This window comes from Ctenopharyngodon idella, chromosome 10, assembly GCF_019924925.1.
Source record: "Ctenopharyngodon idella isolate HZGC_01 chromosome 10, HZGC01, whole genome shotgun sequence".
Taxonomy (NCBI): Eukaryota; Metazoa; Chordata; class Actinopteri; order Cypriniformes; family Xenocyprididae; genus Ctenopharyngodon; species Ctenopharyngodon idella.
In genome coordinates, this window is record NC_067229.1 from 18,360,161 (window position 1) to 18,374,200 (window position 14,040).

Genomic DNA, 14,040 nt, shown 5'->3' on the forward strand with positions numbered 1-14,040 from the left:
TGGAGGTTATACAGTACACTGATTTGACCATAGTTAAGGGCCAAACACCCCTTACCCATGATAAAATCACTGCAATGTTATGGCCTTGAGTGGATTATTGCTTTAATAAAACACACATTGTACCTTAGGGCTTAGTTTTAATTGCTTGTTTATTTGAGGTCTTAAGTTTAAACTCTTTTCAGGTCTAAAGTTCCAAATTAAAAAAAAAAAATAACTATAATAGATGATTAATAAAAAACAGATTGTGCATCGTTAGTCACTGTGACTATCCCAGCATGCACACACTTAGCTATTAATGTTAATGTTGTTCCATTTCACGCAGCTGAAAAAGAACAAAAGAGACTGGATTACGTTAATACAGTATTGTTTTTATTCATTTGTATGGCATTGATGAATAAAACTAAAACAAGAGTTGCATTTAAGCCAAGGCTGACAAACGAAACCTCGTGTGAATCCAAAAACCAGACCTCGGATAATTCAAGCATCTGAACAGTTTTTAAACCTTGTCCGGCTATCGTGGAATTATCACGGTGAAGTGTGACCGTGCGTAACATAGCCACACTGTGACATTTTGTATAGTGTGTGAAAGGGTGGTTATGTGTTAGGCTTTGGAATGGGAAATATGGATATAATATAACATATATATATATATATTTATGTATATATATTATACATAGCATGGTTCATAAATTCGAGAGCATCATTGTCCTTGTCTTGGATTCCATCTTTGCCGATAGCCCTTTTCCAACGGTGGTTTATTTAGGGCCATCTATGAAGCATGACATAGGATACCTCACTGAACCGCCCCCGAGATGTTTTGCATAGACGCCAAGTTAAATTCATGCAAATGAGTATGGGACAGACATTTGAGAAGATCTAAACAAACAAACAAAAAAAACGTTACGATAAAGAAAAAAAAATGACAAACACGAGTCAAGGTTATACTACATCTACCACATGAATGAACTGTGTGAGTGGTCACATTCAATTTTTAGGACTCTAGTTTTAGAAAAATAAGTGTGGTTATTTCTATATTTTTTAAAAAAGAAAAAGAAAAAGTCAGTCCATGTAATATACTCTGTGATCGAGCATAATGATTACTGTAGCTACACTTGAAGCATGTTTATGTGTAGGTCTGCTATATGTGTATATTTTAGTACTTTCAGACGAATATTGCTCTTCTGCAGCACTGCCTATTTTTAACGGCATCAACCAAGAGACCTACGCGTTAGCTATTTTTTAGCTAGTGTGTACGTGTGAGGGGCCAAGTCAACATGCAGCATTAGGTTCCGACAAGGGCAGTCACCATGCATAGTAGTCATTTTATGCCATTAGAAATGGTGAAAGAAACCCCCTGAAACAATAATGTTCATACTCAGCCATGGCTAGCCAAGTTTTGAAACGAATTTGCTAGCTGTTTCGTATTCGGATTTTTAATTATATCAGAATTCACCGTTGCACCATTCACTTCCCATCTAAAGAAACTCACTACTTAAACTACTATCTGTTCGTGGTTACTCAGACATGTGTCTTTATCAGGACTTATGTAACCATGATCGAATGGAAGAAATTTGAAAAGATTTTTGTTTTAACCTGCAGCCGTTACAGAAAACAAACATTGACTGTAAAAGAAACACTCCGCACAATAAATAAAATAAATAACATTTCAAAACGAATGTGAACAAAACGTAAAAATGTAACACAAAAGCAAGTTTTAGATCTGTTGTCATTTTAAAAACATTTCCTTTTTTTCATTTTTTTTGTTTTTGTTTTAATACATCATTTAAAGATTTCTAAAAAAATCAAGAAGTTGTATACAGAAGCATTCACAGACATCATTGTATAAAAGCTGATACATAAGAGATTAGCATCAGTCAACAGTGTTCTACGTTATAAACTCTTTGCGGGAATATTTCGTTGTTATCAATAAATAAGAGCAGACAATAAACGTGTGTAAAGATTTTGGGAAAAAAGGAGATTAGGAATAGTCTATGGCTTTAGCGGCTACCTCAGCCAAAAACAAAACAAAACAAAACAAAATCTTTAAAATTTATGCCATTATTTTCCTACAGTTTTTCAGGACAAGCTACTAAACCAAAAAGAAAACAAATTGGTACCGTCTGTTTCTACACAGCTACATCAGGCTAGAAGAGAAGAACCCTCAAAGTATTCCTCTTCGGTTGTTGTCTCGGAAACAAAGGAGGTACTGGCTAGTTCCTCTCAGCGAACTTCAGTAGGGAGCAAACTTCTGACGCTCTGGTTTTTTGATGCCGTTGGCGGAGGAGATCTTGGCGGTGTAGGAAGCCAAGGTGCCGTGGGCAGGGGCAGCAGCGGCGGCGGCAGCAGCTGTGGCAGCAGGGGCCGAGAGTGCCAGGAAGGGGACGGATTTGATTCCCAGGAGGCTGGAGAGGGGGAGGGTATAGGGGGCGCCCAAGATTGGAGCGTGGGGCAGGCCGCCCATCGCTGCCAGGGCTGCGGCAGAGGACGATGCAGGGGGAGCAGTCTGGGTGAAGCTCATGTTGAGGTCTACAGGGGTCGACATGGAGGAGGACTGGGCAGTGGATTTGGCGGTCTCTAAACTGTACGAGGGAGGGAAGGAAGGAGGTGGAGGAGAGGAGGGTGGAGGGACAAGGGAGGGGAGCCGGATGGAGAAGGGTTAGAAGGTTAAATAAAAGACATGTTAAACAAAAATTGAGAGAGATAAAAAAAAAATAATCAAAAAACAGAAACAAAAAAATCATAAGAGAGGTGTGTTTTGCTGGTGGTTGCAACAGATTATTTGAGGGGGGACCTTGGCACTCATGGGAAAGGAGCTGTTTAATTGAGGGTGATGGCTTGGGTAGGGGCTTTGGGAAAAGAAACAAAATGATTTCAATTTCAGTAGCATTTCCTTTATCTTTTATCAAAAAGATGCATTTGTCAACATTGTACTAATTGCAAATGCATGTAATCAAACGTACTTTGCCATTAATGTATGTCGAGGGCGTAGAAATGATTATCAAGTAGGGGGGTGTGTTCAATATGCAGAACGTTCTGATGCAATACACTGAAACGAGACGATTGTCTCATAGGAAGTATTCTTACTGAGTGACACTGATTGGGGGTGACGTCTCCAGACTTCTTCAAGGACATGAATAATCATGTTTTACTTTTAATGGCTTGATGGAGCTGACTCGTTAAGGAAATATTCTGATGCTAGAGTGCCTTGGGTTGCTCTGAGATCGGCGTTTGTTGCTGTCGCTTGGTGAAAACCAAACTGATATGAATTCAACTGATGAGAAACCAGTAAAATCAATAATATTAAGACAGAAGCAAAACAACAAAAGCTTTCCCAAAATATCTTGAAACCAAAATAGTAATCTTCCCATGCAGGAAGCCTGAGTAACATATTTCAAATAAAATAATGAGGGGCTTCTCAGAGTGAGTTTGACATTCTGCACCAGTCTGCTTGTTGAACACACCTGAGACAAGCATAAATATTTCATTCAAGACTCAATTATTGCTCTTTTGTCGACTTGCTGAGTCATAATATGCTAAAAGAATTAATAAATAACTTTGTACATGACACTGCATCTGTTAGAAATCTTAATTTCTTTGCTAGCCAATACAGAAAATAGAGAAAAATTCTTTAACTGATTGTTAAATAAAGAAGCCACTAATTTGGAGTCAAGTCTTATTTTGTTTCTTCATTATTATTCATTAATGCATATGGCTCTGTCAACAGAATAAACTGGTCGTCTTATTCAGATACCGATTTGAACTCTTTACTAACAAGAACTATAAAAATTTTCTTGTAGTTTGAATTGTTTCGATTTATTATGTGTGTTTTGCAAATTCTACCTTATGTTAATTGAACTGACGTTAGAAGTATACAACAATCATTTTCATTAGCCTGGGTAAAGAACAGAACTATTAATTTTGTTGCATTAGCAAATGAAATTTTGCCCCAGTATTGACGGAGAAGTCTTTGCCGAGGAACTGAGCTGTCAGGAATTTACTGCTTTCTTGCCTGACACAACATTTGATCAAATTGCAAACGCATAGATCTCGTGGGAGAAAATTACAGTCTGTCTATGAGGCGGCCAAAATGCTCTGCCTTTAAGCTCTAACAAGCTTCTGGCTTGAAACTTGGCCAATTAATCCCTCAGCCTGGCTTCTTTCTGCAACATCTTCTTGCTTTGTAGTTGTGCAATGCCTATGTTCAAGAGTGCTTCTTTTCTGGCCAGACCCCTGATTGAAAATTCCCAGAGGTTTTGTCAGGGTCTCCTACTTCAGGGACCTTTAGAGGTCATTATAGTGTAAAATATGCCACATAAGCACATGGAGTGGTCAAGTACAAACACCCTGAATCTGTCATGATGGGATGGCTTCCAGTGCTTACCAGGATGTGATTAGATACTGGGCCAAGTTGATGCTGATTGGGGAGCCTGTGATGGTGACGTGTCGGTCACTAGTGCTGTCCAGTTGACTGCCGATCTTAATCTGAGCCCCCGACACTTGGCGGATCTCGTTGATTTTTGTACCCTGCCTGCCGATTATTGAACCAATCAGCTGAAAAGAAAGTACAAGACCAATCAGGTCAATAAATATATCTCATTGTCAACAGATTTAAACAGCTATTCCATGACACTATTTCCCTCTAAAACAAGGGTGTCAAGTTCTGCTTCTGGTGGGCCAAAGTCCTGCAGAGTTTAGCTCCAACACACCTGCCTGGAGGTTTCTTGAAATCCTGAAGACCTTGATTATCTGGTTCAAGTGTGTTTAATTGGGGTTGGAGCTAAACTCTGCAGGACAGTGGCCCTCCAGGAGTAGTATTGGGTACCATAGCTCACGGTACAAAATTGCAATGCTAAACATTATGACAACATGACCGGTTTAAAGAAAGCCAAATTTATGTTGGTCAAATTCCACATCAGAATAATTTCCCTGTCGCTTGGTCAACTGCAGTCCTGAAATTCATAAAACATGGCATACAGCCCTACCGCCCATCTTTGTGGCTAAGTAACTATTGATTTCAGGGACAGTGTTTGCACTCTCATGCCCGTATCTAATGTGTTTCTTAACAAACACTTCAATCTCTCTTTGTGTGCATGTCATCATGGTTGGCTCTGAGGTGCTGGTTTATGTGTTTGTTCATCTGGACCTAAGATGGCAAGGCTGTCTGTGCATGGCATTGTCTCTGTAACAGGCATCTGCTAATAGTTCTGTGGATCTAGATGGTCAGTTTAAATCAACAACAGGTGGTGGTGAACTAATTCATCCTGCTGTGACATCATCAAGTTTTTTTTTAAAAAAAAGCTGAGGACATACAGCACCACAAAAACTCACTGTATGGATCCAGATGGTTACTGTACCTGCTGTGGAAGGTTTCCACAGCTTGAAGGAAAAGGACCAAGGGGGTTGGGTGACCTTTGGGCTTAGTGTCAAGCCTGGACAATGATAAAGTGGAGTGACCCCAACTGGGATGGGTTAACAGTTTATCATTCAAATGACTGACAGCTTGTCTTTTGTCCACCCTGCATCCCAGCCCCCAACCCTCACTTTGAGTGTGAGTTGGATTATGTGGGCAAGAATTGCTCCACAAAGCATTCCTTTCCTCACGAGTCATATGGACGTCAAAGCTCCTGATTTGTCACACTGCTCTCCCTGGTGCCCAGGGGCTATTAATGGCTCAGCTGATTGTGGCTAAGTGCTTGTAGTCGACCGCCAGGTCTCGCTGCCGCCCTGACATAGAGGATTCCAGCATGTCCTTTGCACTGCACCACATATTTGCCCACTGACATCCTTCATTTTTAGAAATCTATGAATTATACATCCTCAAGCAATAGGATAACGAAACAAACAAAGTACCGTCACCCACACATCCTCCTCCAGCCTTCAAGTTTACCAAACAAAAAACTTCAGTTTGGTCTGTTTTATTGATTTCTTTGTTTCCACTGAAATCAAGGTAAATCTATGGCTCAAATCTGTCCTAGCCAAGCTGGAGACAGGCCTATTTTAGGTGAATCTACTACTTAGGCCTTAGTTTTGAAAGTCTGAGGAGTGAGGACACATCTCCTGCCATCAAAAACTGGTGTCACTGACGGGCCTCATCCACCTCTCACAGGGCAATCTTTGAACAGGTAGAGTTCTGACCCAGCTGCAGCCGCTGCCACTGCTGTGCTCTCGAGCACTGATCCTAATCTAATTGTAGCATGTTTCAGGCGAGTTAGGGGGGATGGTTCACCATGGAGAAACTGCTCCTCTATAGAGAGAAACCTGATTGCGAATGATAAACAACTTAGTCTGCCAGGCGTTTGATGTCTGTTTGATGTCGCCTTGCCTTGGAATTGCATCGCTGTGAGGGAATTTCAATAATACATGCTTTCCATCACCCTGTTTATGGCTTTATGCAGGAATATGAATGTACAAGCATGCTAAATTAGCCCTTGATTGAAGAAATGGGTGAAGTTTCTTTGAAGTTTATCATGTATGTTGAGGTTAAGAACCTAATGAATGTATTCAGTAAGTCAAGTTTTATTTGAAGCTAGTGTCAATTTGATAAGAGCTGAGTCTTTTTCTGTTCATGTGCATCAAGGTAGTAAATGACTTCACTTGTTTGGAATCATTCTAGATAACACATCCACTCAATTTTTCTGCCATTACAGCTGCACAAGAAATCAAAAATGCTGATACACTATGTAAGCTTAAAAACTCAAGCCTGTTTAGAAGTATACAAGTCTGCTTGTACAACTAAAATATATTTTAAAATGCAGAAATTATTTGCAGAATAATTGTGCAGTCAGTAATGTTTCCATGAAGCTTTTATGTGTTGCTTGCAAATGTACCAAATTCCACTCACTTGCTGTTCTCATTGAATATATATCAAATATTTAAATGGTCAAAATCTCAAAACCGGTTTTAAAAGTAAAAATGTTTTAAATGTTTTTAAGTCAGATAAAAGTCAAAGAATACAAGAACATGTCCTATGTGAACAGCCCTGGTTGTATTAAAAAAACTGCAGTCTTTGCTAGGCACAAGTAGATTATTACGAGTCAGGCATGAGGCCTTAAAATAACAAAACAATGGGAGTTGAAAATATGTATTGAGTATTGAGTCCACAGCTGGGCCCTTCGCCAGTCGATTAATCCTGTGATCTCAGGAAGACGTGGAGGCGAAAGGGAGCCCTGGTCAGCAGGCATGAAGGGAACGTCCCATTGGCCCCCGGGGTGCAGGTTCTGCACCACAACCTAGAGCTCTGACAAAAGGTTCTGGCTTTATTTACCATCTCTGTTTTGACAGCAGAGGAGTGCTAAGCATGTCAGACGCCATGACAGGATTGAACTGGATCTTGTGAAGCTTTTCTGGCAGAGCAGGGGGTGGACAGATAAAAAGACACAAGTCAATGTGTTTGAAATAAAAAAGTTTTGTGATTTCTGCAAGGCCAAAGTGTGCCATGAGAGGTGCTCTCAAAAATATCAAGAACAGACCTTTCTAATGACTAAAAAACATCTAACATTCATCTGACATTCTCCAAGGCTTAATATAGTCTTAGTGTAAGACATAAGCATTATTACAAAAGTAAAAGTGTTTCTGTGCAGAAATATCAATGAGTATCTTGTAAAACAAAGTTTTTCTTACGTCATTTGGAATGAGAAGTTCTTGTGATGCTGTCTGGGAACTGGACTCAATGCCTGCTGGAAGAGGAACATGTACCAAGTTAACAAGCCATAGGATAATTCGCTGTAGTTTGTTTGCTTTCATATTTCCCTTTCTTTTTTTCACTGTTTAGTTCTGCTAAAATTGACAGAAGCTCTTCTGAACTTGTGGACAAGAGTAACCTCAGGACAAGTTATCTTCTCCCACCATGCACGGTGCATCTTCTTTCTCCCTTTACCCTTTGTGTGTTCATTGTAAATGACACCACAAAACAGAGCAGTGAAATAGTTCAGACTGAATAAGTTTTTAAGATAAAGTGTACCAAATCAGCGGCATAAAACCGAACTGCAGTCTGTTTGATTGGACCTACATAGCACCACTGGAGTACCTATTTATCTGAACAACGTAAAAGGCAGGTCTTTACTCTTGTTTGGTGTAGCAAGTCATGCAGAAATTACACACTTCACCTTAGAATATTTAGCCCTCATATCCCAACAGCTTCTAGTCCAACTGATCAACCACCTAGACCAGCTTACCTCAAAAGTTACAAACAGTGTTAAACCATTCAAAATTGGTCTACCGCAGAGGTTTTCAAACCTGTCCTGGAATCCCCAGCACTGTACATTTTGTATGTTTCTCTTAACTGACACACCTATGTCAGGTCTTGCAGTCTCTACTAATGAGCTGACGAGTTGATTCAAGTGTGTTTGATTGGAGAGGTTTGAAAACCCCTGGTCTACCAGAAAAGAGATTCAATGGCCTCAACATAGGCCTATTTCTAACCCCAAATTATCTTGCATTATGCCACAAATTCTCGGAAGAATTGAGCCTAGAATATTCTAAGCATTCTCCTATCTGTTAGCTGAATGCTATCACCTAACCACTAATGATGTGCACAGAGCTAGCCTGTTTCTCTTTCCCTTTACTTCCTGTCTCAGCAGGAGGCCCAGACCCAACAGTGCCTCCCAGCCCAACAGGGGCCTATTTAATAGACTGAAACATTGCCTTGACTGATGAGCTTTTTACCTCCGACATAATCGAATTCCCCAGCCATATCAAGATAGGATGTGCTCTTGTAGTTTTAGAGGCGGGGGGCAACTATTACATTTGTTTCGACCCCTCAGTTCCTCTAAGGGGATTTTTGATTGTCACATTTGCACCGAAAGTGCTTATTTACCATAATGTTCAATAGTCTGTTGGCTTTAACAACAAACCTTTCACAAATGTTGGGAATCTCCAGACATCTTGAAAGACATCACTGAAAAACTTGGGGTGGCTGTATAATTGGATGTCTGGTTGTGAGCAAGAAAAAAAAGAGAGGGAACAAGAAAAGGAAAGCTTTAGCTGGACATTTATCACAGCTCTGAGAAGCCTCAGGAGCTGACTGTGGAGCCTTGTAAAATTTGGCCCCATTTTTGCAGCTGTAATCTGCATGTGCCATATGCTCCATGGAGCTCAGGTGTATTACCTTGAACCTGGGTGGCCTATGGGTCTTTGAGAGGTCTGTTGGAATCTACTTATACTTAAGCTTGAGTTGTCTGATGGAATTGTGTCACATCAACAATTGCTTTACGTAGGGTTTTAGCGCTGCTAAAGCACACTTGAGCTTCTGGGTAAATATATGGTGTTTTTGCACTTGAGTCCTCTTTATAATAAGAATAGACCATTCAGTATTACAAACTTAACTGATTGAGGAAAAAAAATCTACTTCTCTTTTCATTCACACTGTTCCTGGCCTTGAAACGGAGTCAGATCACTTGTTCACCAAATTACTAATTCATGTGAACTTTGAAAAAAGGAGTCCTGCATGTGCGAGTAAGATGGCGACAAGTTGATTACAGTCTAAGCCACTGTCTAACCCATAATAACCCATCCCAACCCTTATCTTCCTCTTCAAAGAGACTTGGATTGGCAAAACATACCGGGCAGAACTTGGGTGGCCGTGGGCTGAGCCATGGGGGCAAGACCCTGCTGCATGGACAACTGGTGCAACTTGGCCAACTGAGATGAAAGAAAAATGGGAGTAAAATGTCACTTCATTTTTTTATGAAAAGGTTTTATTACTCTTATCAGAAGACACAGCTGAGAATTGAATCATATAGTTCATTTACAAGTGTAAAACAGGCTCATTAACTGCACAAAAGGACACTCAACTAATGAAAGTTATGCAGTATGAGGATGGATTTCAAAAATTCTCTCTAAAGCTTCTTACCTCTGAGTGTGGAATGCCATATTGGTTTTGTACAGTATAAGCCTGAAAAAGAAATAGTGACGAGAGTTAAAATAGAGAACATCTTATTCAATCATTCTTTTTTAAAGCTCCTCATAATAAATTAAAACAACTACAAAACTGGAAACAGAGTAATTCTGTAGCAGAAGTGTTTCATACTTTCTTCTAGCATTTTTGTTTCTCTGAATTTCCTAAAATAAAAAGACGAAACCTTTTTCTCTATGACCCTAACCATTAATGAGGTTGTTCTTCTCTGTCTTTAAAGTAAACATGAAATCAGAATTTACTAAAATGAACATTTCACCCAACATTGTTTTCTTTCACAGAATATACTGTTTTCTTACTCTGAAATGAAAATTAAATAACAGATGGGTTACACATGCCATTTCATGTCGACACTGACTTCAATATGTAATTGAACTCTATTATGATTGGCTAACTACTTAACTCTTTCCCCGCCAGCATTTTTTTTTAAAAAAAAAAACTTGCCAGCCACCGCCAGCATTTTTGATAATTTTTCACAAAACTTGGCCCCAAGAATATTTTGTTGTATGCATATCCGAACATGCAATATATTAAAAAAAGTTTTATTCATTCCTTTTTTATCAACACGTATGGGATATGTCCATAAAAAAAAGCAACATTTTGAACAAAAAAGTTGAGAAAATAGTGGTGATGTTTTTTTTCAAAGACTACAACGTGCATAAGCAATGCTTTTACCGGTTGTTTCTGCTTCTTTTTTTACCTCTGTTTTGATCTGGAAATTATCTATTCTTTCAGAAAATGCGTAATAGCGCCCCCCACCATATAACAGTGAAAACACAGAAAGCCGGAAAATTCCGTCAATGGCGGGAAAAGAGTTAACATGTTCATACTGTTGTTCATCAAGGCAGGATGAGTTACTAAATTATGAATATGTGTTGATATGTTGATATTGGTATATCTATATAAGATATACATGTACGCATTCCAGTCTGAATTTATTTGCTTGTCTTCGCTGGTCTGTTGTTTGATTTTAGAGGGTTTTTGGATTGGTTAGGCCAGAACTAGGGGGTCTCTGCCCCCATCACACCCACTCTCATAGTTCAAAAAATGTCTAAAGGGGACAGATGTGAAACTAGAAGATTTCGGAATCAAGGCTTCTGCATCAAAGAGAATGAGAAGCCAAATAGCCAGACGCAAAAGCTACAGAGAACGTTACGTGCTAGTCCCAGAGGTTCTCTTGCATAAGCCTGTTTAAAAGTTTAAACACGTGGAAGAGAGACGGAGAGAGAGAAATCGAGGGAGGATAAAATGGAAAATAAAATAAAAAGATCAGCGATGCAGAAATGGCAGTCCATGTTTAAGAGCAACCCTAGTTTGTGTCTCTGGCAGCCAAGTTAGAGAAAAAATTTGGTCACAGCTCTCAAGGCAAACACTGTGTAGGGGGGAAAACATGACCCTTCCTTGTCAGGACGGATTTAGCTTGTCTTCGGAGGTGAGCTCATGACTGCCACCACTTTCAGTGTCTCTGATATTTTCCCATTTTGTTTTGCTATCCTTATTGTTTATGCCCCTTTTCAATTTGTGCTTACAATGTTTAAAATATGACTTGAAAAGGGGTTTTGAAGGACAGAAGGTCCAGTTAAAAAAAAAAAAAAAAAAAAAATTCTAAAATTGGAGGAAAGACAGCAATTTATGTTCAAACCTGACAATGCATCTGGATGTGTCATTTGAATGCAAATGAGATTTGAGAGCGGAGGAGAAGATTAAAGTAAGCATGAATGAAAATTTGCCCTTTTGTAAATGCATGTTATACTGTAGATCTTACTTTGAACAACTGAATCATCCTTGCATGTTTAATTTTTTAGAAACATTTTGGCTTCGTAATTTGTAAATCAAAATGTCATTACCGTCAAGTGAAAAAACGACAGACTTCAAACCAACGCCCACATTTCTAAATCAAATCAACAATCGATGGATAGAACCAAATCCCCGTGCAACATTATTATTATTTTTTTTGACAATCTATTACATTTGGATGAACTTCACCATGCGGAAGAAAAGATCTGTTGCTACTTTTGTTGCGTTGTGACTGTAATTGAACAATGGCTTAAATTTTGGTCTATTTCTTAGACAAAGCTATCCTTTCACTTCAGAAGACTTGGAATATTGTGCATAATAAATAAATAAAACAGGTATTTATTTTGGGTAAACTATTACTTTAAAAATATAACACAATGCTTCCAAATGCTTGGCAACATATAAGTGTGCTTAATGTGGAAGGACATAAGGTTGCGAAAAAGGAGGAGGCGGAGCTTCCATCATTTCAGTCATTGTCCTATTATTTCCTTCCTTCCTTTCTTTCCAAGCTCAGAATGCTCGTAAATAACATAGAAAAGCATTAATCGCCTGGCTGAGCCACTTAACGCTGCGTAATCCTTATGCACACACACACATACATGGGGCCTTCATTAGTGAGAGCCGTGGTGATGTTGTCAGTCCCGTCTCCTGGCAGACAGCATTTATCTCCGCTCGTTTAAGAGAATGTCACTGCTCGGGCCTGAGGTAGAGTGTGTGTATTGGAAGGTCACGTGGTTCCCCTTTTTAGCCTTTACATCAGCATTAGTCAGAGAAGGCTGACACTTAAAGGAATAGTTCACCCAAAAATGAAAATTCTGTTGTCATTAATTCACTCTCAAAACACACAGGATGATTTCTGTAATATTTATGCTGTTGTTTTCCATACAAATAAAATTCTGTGTGAGGAAAATAACAAAATTTGAGTTGTTTTACTGAAAATGTTTTTCCTGCCGTAGCTCTCAATCTCAAACATCTGCATATTCAAACTTGCTATATTATATGCGTTACGCTAACAAAAAAAAAAAAAGACAACAAATGCCACTGGTTCTCACATGTCTTTTAAACAGGTTTGAGAGCAAAACTGTGCTTTTATATGCATAAAAGTAGCATTCTACACATCTCCTTTTGGGTTTCACAGAAGAAAGAAGATCATAGATTTCCAATGATAATTTTTGAGGATATATTCCTTTAACACGCGCTTAACTGTCTTGCCCTTGATATTTTGTGTCTCTCCAGGCCATGATAAACATTCTTTCATCACTATGTTTAACGGCTGACTTGGGAATGGGTGATGCTATCAACTGTTCCTGTTAATCTTATAGTAGAACATGCGCATATACACGGATAATTGTCTGCCCAAAAGACCTCAACTTTAAGTCGAGAGATTAACAGTCATTCACACCATCATAGTGTCCTCAGATGAACTTCCCTCAACGGCAGAGAATCCTGTAACTGTAAAACATCAAGAATAGATATTTGTTCCTAACAGATGCGTCAGTAATAAGCACGCTTCAAAGCTAAGCTGTCTGCAAACTTAGAGAGTGAGATGAAAAATCAAGACAATTTAAATTTCGATCAGTTCCTCACTCAAAGTATGATTATGGATTCATACTTTTTTTTTTAGTACACACATCATATGGCCTCCTTTTATGGTGTTTATCTTTGTTTTTGTTTGGAGTTTATAGTTGTATGGATAAGAGCAGTGTTGGCTAAGTTACTTCAAAAAAGTAATTAATTACTAATTACATCATCAATGTTGTATTTAAAATACTTTTCTAATTACTCTGTCTGAAAAGTAATTTAATTACTCAATAAGTAACTTACTAATTACTTCTTAAAATCCCTATAAACCTTGACTGGATAGACAATAGAAAGGAAACTCTTTTAATAATTTAGTCAAACATGGAATAGTTTAGCCTTTTATAGCTTTTTAAAACATTTTAACTTTATTAAAACATATACTATAATACTTTTATTTACTTTATAATACTTACATTTTTTTTTAGTAACAAATAGGGATGTCACTATACCAAAAATCTAGTAGTCGGTACCGATACCACCAAAAGTGCACAATACTCGATACCACGGTAAAAATATATAAAAATACAAATAAAACAATGCTATATATATATTTTTTTTTTTTTTTTTTTCTCCAGGTAGGTCTAATAAGTAAAAATACCACAGAAATTGAATAATCAAATATAAAATAACTCTGCATAGTCATAACTGTATAAATTAAATATAGATTAATCCTTATTAAAGCTTTTCTTTTGTTGTTTGATTATCATTTTTAATACAGACAGCCAATAGTAGACAGTAGCATGTTTTAA

The 14,040-nt window shown here is 38.4% G+C and overlaps 1 protein-coding gene across 5 annotated transcripts in view; it reads right to left on the reverse strand.

Annotated features, from left to right (window-relative positions):
* Positions 1-347: 347 nt before the first annotated feature.
* The window catches only part of pcbp4 (poly(rC) binding protein 4), an 89,688-nt gene continuing 75,995 nt past the window's right edge, over positions 348-14,040 (reverse strand). For 2 of the 5 annotated variants that reach the window (XM_051910620.1, XM_051910618.1), the window contains 5 exons: positions 9,851-9,892; positions 9,561-9,639; positions 7,621-7,673; positions 4,382-4,551; positions 348-2,579 (listed from right to left, as the gene is read on the reverse strand). In XM_051910620.1, the coding sequence (XP_051766580.1) occupies positions 2,231-2,579; positions 4,382-4,551; positions 7,621-7,673; positions 9,561-9,639; positions 9,851-9,892 (693 nt within the window). In that variant the 3' untranslated portion in view covers positions 348-2,230. Of the gene's footprint in view, positions 2,847-4,381; positions 4,552-7,620; positions 7,677-9,560; positions 9,640-9,850; positions 9,893-14,040 lie in introns of all 5 variants that reach the window. The other 3 variants (XM_051910619.1, XM_051910617.1, XM_051910624.1) reach the window with 2 other exon arrangements.